We start from the raw sequence: 8797 nt of genomic DNA on the forward strand, positions 1-8797 counted from the left end.
ATATCATTTATTTTTTACTTTTAGCAAAAGAAACTGAAAAAGAAAAAGGAAAAAAAAACACACAAGGTTTGATCTTGCTGACTAAAAGAACCCTGGGCCATTTAGGAAAGACAAACAAGTAAAGAAACCCAAGCTGGTACGGCCCCCGTTTTGTTACCGGTTTGCTCTGGTGCAGCGAGGCTGATTCCGCTGGATTCTCCCAGGATTTAAAACATCTCCCACCGTCCGAACTCCGACATTTGTTCCCTCTCAAGACATCCTTCCTTCACCAAATCTATTCGCCCAGGATTTAAAACATATCCCACTGTCCGAACTCCTATCCTTGTCCCTCAAGACACCTTCCTTCACCAATTCTCTCTCTCTCTCTCGCTCTCTCTCTTAGTCGAAGCTTTTGGGAGGGGAGAAGGGGAGAGCAAAGATGAGCACCGGCACGAGCACCTTTGTTGTCAGGTGGATCAACTTTTTCACCATGGTGAGCATATCAGGATCTTTTTCCTCTCATTTTGGTTCACTTGTATGAATTTTAATCTTTTTTTGTTTTTGTTTTTCGCAGAGGTAATTTTGCTACTTCGATTCCCTCTTTTTGATTCTTGTCCTCTCTTCTTCCAACATACTCACTTCTTTTATTTTTTTAAAAAAAGTTCCATCTGGGGTTTAGTCATTTCTTTAAAGATTCTGGTAGTGCTTCTTTACTAAAAGGAAAATTATCATCTGTTCTTTCCCCTTGATGCAAATGCAAACATGGATTTGTTTCAGGTGCCGCCCAGGTGATATTATTTTTACACCTTTCTACATGTGATTTTTTTTTGGTTCTTTGGAGGAAAAAATAACACATATTTTTGATGTTTTTACCCTTAACGCAAGATACCTCTGCATTGATGTACTGTACATTTTAGAATGGAAAAATTCTGTTATCCTTGAAATTTTTTTTCCCTTGAAGTCCTCATAATTCAAAACCTCGTTGTATATAAGAAAAAGAAATGACAAATGGGAAAGATGGATTGAGGTCTTAGGCTGATTTTCCACAACTTGGATTTTTGTTTACTGTTATTTCATATTTGTGGAAGTAGGAAAACATGTGACTTTAATGTTATTGCTTTTTATTAATTGTTACAAGTTCTTCTATTGGTCTATAAATTTGTTGGTTTACTCTTAATGGGATCATACAGATATTAGCAATAGCGGTTATTTGTTTTGGGATATGGATGAGTATCCACCATGATGCATGCCGAAAGACCTTAACGCTCCCTGTCGTGGGTATTGGCGCTTTAATCCTTCTAATGTAAGCATTTTATGCATATGCTACAGAAATCTATCTTGACAATTTGCTTCTCTCTTTTGGTATTTTATTTGGGTATTCTTCAAACTTTTAGATCCTTGATTGGGTTCCTTGGAGCTTGGAAGAACGTCACCATACTGCTGTGGGTGGTATCCTTTTTCAGTTTGTTGATATATCACAATTTTATAAATTTTAAGCTATTTTTCTTTCCTATGCTATTATAAAGTGACCTTGACATAAAAAATTCAGTATCTTGTGATTTTGTGCTTGATTTTGGTGGCAATTATGGTGTTCACTGTGTTGGCGTAAGTATTGATTTTGTGAAATCCAATACTGTGAGTGTCATTTATGCGATGCTTGATTTGATAGAAATTCACAGAATATATAGCTCTTTTACTTCTTTCTGACAATCCACCTTAAATGTATAACCACTCCCAAAAATAAACCCCATTCCATAGCTCTCAACAATTTCCATAACTATAAAGAAAAATCCAAAAACCAAGCAAAGCCAAAGTGAAGAAGTAGGGAGAGGAAAGGCTACCTTCTTTTCTATCATCAACTTTGACATGCATCAGATCCACTAGGGACTCTCCAGGAATAATTGCCATCAGTTTTTTTTCTTCTTATGAGGAAAGAACACTTGCCCAAGATAGAAAATTAAACTTGACCTATATCAAGTTTGCACATGGAATTAAGACCTCAACAAAGATGTGACTTATTCTAATAACTAATTGTTTGTACATTTGGTAGATTGAATTTTCCTAGGGATTAAAATAACATATGTTAATGCAGTGAATTGTTGTCCTCTGTTTTGGTTAAGGTTCTGTTTATGCTCTTTATCTAAATTTCATCTTTTAACTCAATGTCGATCAGGTGGAATTTCAAGGAAGGAAGACTGATTTATTCACAGTTGAATATGTACTTATTATTGGTAGTGAAATATTCAACAAACTTATAAGATGTTAGTAAACATTAATGGTTAACTTGTTCAAAACCAACTTGTGCTAAAATTAAGGTATATCAAGAATTTAAGTAGCACATACCATGGTTGTGCCTGCTAGGATTTGGTATGGTGAGCATGCCAAAACTCTTCCATTTTGACTCGTGACATGGACTAGCATGTAGAAAAGTTAAAACTACAGAGTGATTATGCCACTAGCATGCTTGATTATACTACTTCAGTGATCTCTTTAGTACTTAGACTAGCTAGCTTGCTTATAATTGTGTTTAGAAATTATTTGAAAAGAGATGGAAGCTTTTAGCTAATCTGCAGTAGTCTGGCATCATAAATGATTTTTTTGACTCCCTTTAATTTTTCTATTCAAGTCATTCTTGGTCACAACTGCCTCTTTATAACTTCTCAAACCTAATCAATTACTGGATAAATATATCATATGTACCCATGCATCACTTGTTCGGACAATGTCATAAGGTTTTATTGTATTATTCTTGATTAGTATTGCTCCAAATTCCTTAACCGAACCATTTTCAATTCATGAACTTTCGTCATCCCCACTTTTACTATGCTTATTTGATGCTTACTTTCCATTGTCAGTATACATCTTGATTTATACTAAAAAAACATCCTACATTTGTCTTAAAAAATTTCCACTGGAAGTCTGAATGCTATTTTTCAACTCACACATAGCACTATAGAGGTTAATGAGCTAATCTATGTGCCATACTTTTGTCCTATTATCACAGTCACTATTCTGTTCAGGTTGGGACCTAGACCTAAGTCCAAAAAACAATAGTTTTCTTTTTCTTCTTTAACAGATGGATTGATGATTTTGATACTTCTATTCATTATGCAATGACTCTTTTGCATGGTTAACTTTTCCATTTTGAAGATCCAGTTTCCAAAATTTAAGAGAGAGTCTGCACTTGAAAAAGACCAAGACTTGCTCAAATGATAATGAACAATGGCTCTTTGTTGGGTTTCTTCATTTTCATTTTGGTATATATTTTGAAGTTCCTATTGTTATTAGACTCAGAAGGGTATTTCATAACCTTAGAAGATGGATAGATAAGATCCTCATACCCTCTAGATATGATTGGGTAGGCTTATTTGGGATGCCTTAGCTCCAAGTTCCCTTATAGATGGACTAAGAGGTTTTACATAAATGAGTCTATAATTTGCTTTTCCACATTACAGAACAAAGTAAGTATTGAAGGAGGTTAGCCATCCAAAAGTGGTCGCTAAGATATCCTAGTCATCTCGAAATGATCAAGCTTCACTCAATTTTTATTTATTTATTTATTTATCTAAATAGGACTGATCATATCATTTCGTATTAATCTACCAGACCAAGTTTGGAGTTCCAGAACTATTACTACGGGGATGCGGTGGAGGCTACATAGATGAGAAACTAAGAATCTCAACTCTTCTTTTAGTGCTGCTTTAGACATGAAATGGGCCTGTTTCTCAAGGACTAATTCAGGATATTGGGGGTTAGTGGGGACTTTAAAGGGGGCAAGTTAGCTATTGCTCCTTCCACGATTAACTCCACTGCTACCTACTTTAGATATGGTGAGATATGGCATTTCGGAAGGGAGTGTAGAAACAGGGGTGAAATTCCATTTATGTAGGACATAGGATATCGGTGTTTTTTGCTCTTAGAATCCTGTTTCTCCTCCATCAGCAATCATTTCTCTCGTGGTGAGCTCCTTCCATAGAGTTTATAAGACTGAACAGCAAGCTCTAAGGGTTTTCTGAAGTTGGATGGAGATATGATGCGGCATTTAAGGAAGGACATATGTTTGGGAGTGATTGGGGTGACACTAACATGGAAGGTAGACTAGTGGGTCTCAATAAGGTTGAGGTGATGCTGTTTAGAAGAACTGATTTTGGTGGGTCTTGAGAGCAAGGTTCATGGTACCATCTCGAATTGTCTGTTACGGGGTGTATGGAACCGTTCTAAGGGTGGACTAGGCATGGTTCCACCCTTTGGTTCAAAAAATCGGGCGAGGGATGAGAGGGAGAAGGTGAGAGAGGGAAAGAGGGAGGGAGGGAGGGAGAGGAGAGGGGAGAGGGGGAGAGGGAGGAAGGGAGAGGGGTAGAGGGAGGAAGGGAGGGAGAGGGCCTTCGAGTCCTTATCTCGTCGACCTATTTTGGTTTCATTTTGAAATAGGGGGCAATGAAGTTGGCAAATCAATTGCCGACTTTTGTTCAGGAGCCCAAAAACAATTTGGGGCCCCCTATTTTGAAAACAGGGGGGACCCCGGCCATCAATAAGATGGAGGCTTGAAAGCCCTCCCTCTCGGTCTCTCTCTTCCCCCTCCCTCCTCCTCTCTCCCTCCCTCCCTCTCTCTCTCTTTTCCTCTCCTTCTCCCTCTCCCCGTTCCTCCCAGGTTTCCCTATGTCGGTACACCTCAAAAAGGATACGGACAACACTGGTTCGTACTTGTACTGTACCGCCGGCCAACTGGTATGGGTTTCGGTATTGGTACAACCAACCTTGCTTGAGAGTCTTGGCACCTGGATAGAAACAAAATTCTAGTTTTCCCTTCCTAACATGAGGATGATTCACAATCTTTCTCGAGTTGGCATTTTAGTAGAAGTGCAGTTCTAGTCCAAGGTTATCCCTTGGACAATCTCTTTTGGAAGCTCTCCTTTCTAGTTTTGGTTTAAGGTTTCTCGAATTTTCAAAGGCATTGCTTACAATGCTTGGAACAGAACTTCTGTTTAGTAAGTGATTAATTCCTTTAAGGTGCTGAACCATAATAAATAATAGTACAAACTATTGTAGTTTTAAGAAAGAAAACCTTTATAATGGAGATGTCATCACCACTAAGCATCCTTATTGACTTGACTTTAACATAATCTATTTTTCATTCTCCCCAGCCACCATGCATTATTTGTTTATAACTTGGGTTTCACCTCCCAAGTAGGAAACAACAAAAAAGTTACGTTGCTTTGGTCCTTTGGAACAAGGACTGCTGAACCATCCCGAACCAAGTGGTTTGGGGCATATCGAACCAAGTGGTTTGGGGCATACCAAACCAGTAAAATTTGTGCCCTCAGAATGGGGTAGGGTTGAATTGGTTATAATTGGGTCAGACTGGATCGAACTGTCAGGTTCTTTAGCTAATGCTTGATTGTTGGACAAAACTTCTGATCATGAATGACAATATATCACACTGCTCTTAGGGACCATTGGTTGTTGGCCTTTAGATGTAAATGTGAATTTACTGATTTATCTTAATATTTTTTGACTGGTTATCTAAAACCTTGCTTACAATTTTTTACCTAGTGAGTACCATTTAACACAATTGTAACATCCTACAAAGAGTCAAATGGGCAAATCTTGTGCCAAAGAATCCTGAAAGTCTTGTGACAGGCTTAAGTTTAGTCAGTAATTCATACAATGTGTACATCAACAGCAAGCTTTTTAGCACTTTTGAGTCCCAGGGACACAAAGTAGGCAACTAAAATTGACAAAAGCAGGGGCCACTTGACAAGTCACGAAAATTTGTTGTTTGCTTCATTTCCTACGTTGTTTTATTTTCTCGAAACATTAGTTACTATTCTCCTATTAAATTTGTTGTCTAAATTGCAACATTTTGACTTATGGTCGAAGGGCTCCATTGGTATCAAACCTTCAAAACTGAACTCATCATGCAGGGACATACCAATAGGACAAGTTTAATCAGCGCTTATTTTTTTTTAAGTACTAAATCAGTGCTTTATGGATGAACAAGTTGTAACAATTTTTGTTTATCTAAATTTGGCATGCCTTTCTTTTTCTTAAACATTTTCTGTTTCACAGATTTTGGAATCTCATTCAAACATTTTTGCTTTTGCTTTAATAGGTTATCATAACAAATAATGGATCTGGTCATCGCTGAAGCTGGACTGAGGTAAGATTGCAAATCATGAAGTACTATAGTAATTTTCATTTCTTAAGTCTGCTGATGTGAGAAACATGAGCAACCTTGAGATGACCTCTTATCATTCTAATATTGAGGATCTGTAAGCTGCCTCTAGCCCCCAATATTTTTGTGCATTCTTCCAACTCTACCTAAAAACTGTCAAGTTTCTCATATTTGTCTATTTGATATATGGACTGCAAAGGTTAAACATGGATCCATTTTTTCTTGCAAGAGGTTCACATCTGTCTTCTAGAATTATGTGAGTTAATTAACTAATAGTCATAACCAGGAGCCTTCCCTTGACTTTGTTGCTTTCCTTTCTTCCATCATTTGATTTTTGATTTTATCCTCATCAACATTTGGTATATTTTCTATTCTGAGAACACAATCTTCAAGAATGATTTTAGAAGTAGAGATACAAACAAAGTTGATGCTTATTATTACCTGAGGAGCCAGGATCGTATTTCTAATAGAAGATGATATTAGTCGAGATGCTAAATCGGTCAATTACATAATCATCTTTTCAGGTACAAAGAGTATCATCTTCAAGATTATAGTTCTTGGTTCTTAAAACAGTTAGGCTTCTTTGTTTTTATGAACACTTAGCTCTCTCAGCTATGTTAGTTTGAGTAGATATTCTCGTAACTATACTAATTTGGCTTGTTACCTTAATTGAGCTTAACAATACTAAAAACTGGAGACGCTTAAAGAGTTGCCTTGTGAAAACCGAGGACTGCAATAATTTGCCAAAAAAATACAAGGTCTGTTTCAATTTTCCTCGTTTTCTAATATTTGATTTACATCAGATCCTTACTCTTACTTTTCTCAATTCTATGCAGACTCTGAAAGAGTATAAGTTGGCAGAACTTACCCCGATTGAGGCTGGTTGTTGTCGGCCACCATCAGAGTAGGTGCCTTACTTTTTCTTGATCAGATTGCCATTTGGTGTTGAAGTTACTTTATTGTTTTATTATAGCGTACATAGAATTTGAAGCCTTTTTAACATTGTGTGCGTGCTCATGACTAACCATCATATTGTGAATTGATACGCATGCATTCTTTTTCATTTTTTGGGCAAAATATTCTTGCATTCAGTTGTAGATGATAGAATACATGCATGCATCTTCTACACCAAATACTGGCATATATATTTGGTTATTGTTTGTGTAAAAATTGATTTTTTGTTATAATTTATTGGGCTTGTGGGCCGGCCCGGAGCGGCCAGGCCCGATTTGAGCTGCCTCACTCACCAAACCCGTTCGTGGGCCGGCCCAGAGTGGCCAGGCCCACGATCCCACGACGCCTCACGTGCGCGGCACGTGGGGAAACACGCATGTCGGGAAATTGGGGAAGAAAACTCCGACTGGGAGGTCTTTCCTCCCTATTTTGGTGCCTTATCCGCTGAAAATCTGGGAATGTCAGGGTGAATCGAACTTTAAATTGTGCCTATTTAAGGCCCTCGATATCCTCCTCTGAGATCCACCAAAAATTTGGTAAGACATCGTTTGACTCAACTCCTCTCTTCCTGTGTAATATTTCTATCCTTCCGCCGAGAAAGGTCGTCGGAGTGTCTCACCGGACCAATGTAAGGCGCCATCTCCACCTTTTCTTCTCCATCGCTTTTGGGATGGTTTCACCATGATTAGATCCAGCAAATCGTTGGGGAAACGCCAAAACAGGGATGCCTTGTTTCAGTCTTCACTTTCCTTTTTGTATCACCGTCGGTCGTCACCGGTTTGGTCGGGGTTGCGGCTGACCGTGGCCGCCGACAAGTGGGGGGCCAGGCCACCATGGCCGTGGTCCCAGTGGAAGCGGTAGTACTTCTAATCCCTCTTGAATGCCGGGGTCGTCATTCGATGCGGAGGGTGCAGGTAGCCTTGGACCTTCGATCTATATGAGGATCTAGGTCCTCGGTGCAATGAGAGGGGTGTACCTTTCAAACTTTCGAGAGGGGCTCTTGGGTTCGTCGTGAGCTTCTTTCGCGCTGAGGTGAAGTGGCTTCTCGGCTCTCTTCGCTCCTCGTGCCCTCTCTTGCCTCCTTTGGAAGATCTCTCGCTAGCAGACTCGTGATGAGAGGGCCATAGCTTCTGCTGCATTGGCATACTTGTCTGCTCGCGCCAATATTTCAGCGAAGTCGGTGGGGAAGTGCTGCTCCAAGGAGAAGAGAAAGCGCGACGGCCATAAGCTGCTCTTCATCGCGGATATTGCGATCGATTGATCTACGTCATGGACTTCTAGTGTCGCCGCTTGAAGCGGCTAACATAGTCTCTAAAGGACTCCTTCTTCTTCTGTTTGATGTCCAACAGTGCATTCGAACCCACAAACGCTGTTCCGGCTAGAGGCGAAGTGTGCTCGAAAGAGTTTGCAGATTTGGGTCGAAGCTCTGAGAACCAGAATCAAGCCACCTTATGAAGGGTTGCAGGGAGGGCCTCGCAAAGCACGATATCAGTGGCTTCGTGTAGCATCATGAGAGCATTGAAGCTCTCTAGGTGATCTAGAGGATTCGCAATGCCGTCATATGGCTTTACTTGGGGCATCTTGAACTGAAATGGGATCAGTTCCTCCATGATGTGCCTGGTAAAGGGGAGCTCCGAGAAGTTGAGGTCGTTGTTCGCCCTCGGAGCCTGTCCCCGGAGGGCCTGAATC

At 39.7% G+C, this 8797-nt stretch overlaps 1 protein-coding gene across 1 annotated transcript; it reads left to right on the top strand.

The window, feature by feature from the left end:
* Positions 1-200: 200 nt before the first annotated feature.
* On the top strand, positions 201-7436 carry LOC120110757 (tetraspanin-10-like). Its single transcript, XM_039126310.1, has 7 exons — positions 201-472; positions 1170-1282; positions 1374-1428; positions 1529-1584; positions 6679-6727; positions 6829-6912; positions 6991-7436. Exons 1-7 carry the CDS (start codon positions 419-421, stop codon positions 7060-7062), a joined length of 483 nt encoding a protein of 160 aa, XP_038982238.1. The 5' UTR covers positions 201-418; the 3' UTR covers positions 7063-7436.
* Positions 7437-8797: the final 1361 nt, after the last annotated feature.

The sequence above is a fragment of the Phoenix dactylifera genome, chromosome 5, assembly GCF_009389715.1.
Source record: "Phoenix dactylifera cultivar Barhee BC4 chromosome 5, palm_55x_up_171113_PBpolish2nd_filt_p, whole genome shotgun sequence".
In the NCBI taxonomy this organism is placed as follows: Eukaryota; Viridiplantae; Streptophyta; class Magnoliopsida; order Arecales; family Arecaceae; genus Phoenix; species Phoenix dactylifera.

What these genes read in the sequence shown, in the direction of transcription:
- LOC120110757 (XM_039126310.1), top strand. Translation starts at nt 419, where the DNA reads ATGAGCACCGGCACGAGCACCTTTGTTGTCAGGTGGATCAACTTTTTC. An exon ending in ATGGTGTTCACTGTGTTGGC is followed by an intron (nt 1,585 to 6,678) that starts GTAAGTATTGAT and finishes TCATCTTTTCAG; the next exon opens with GTACAAAGAGTATCATCTTC. An exon ending in ATTTGCCAAAAAAATACAAG is followed by an intron (nt 6,913 to 6,990) that starts GTCTGTTTCAAT and finishes AATTCTATGCAG; the next exon opens with ACTCTGAAAGAGTATAAGTT.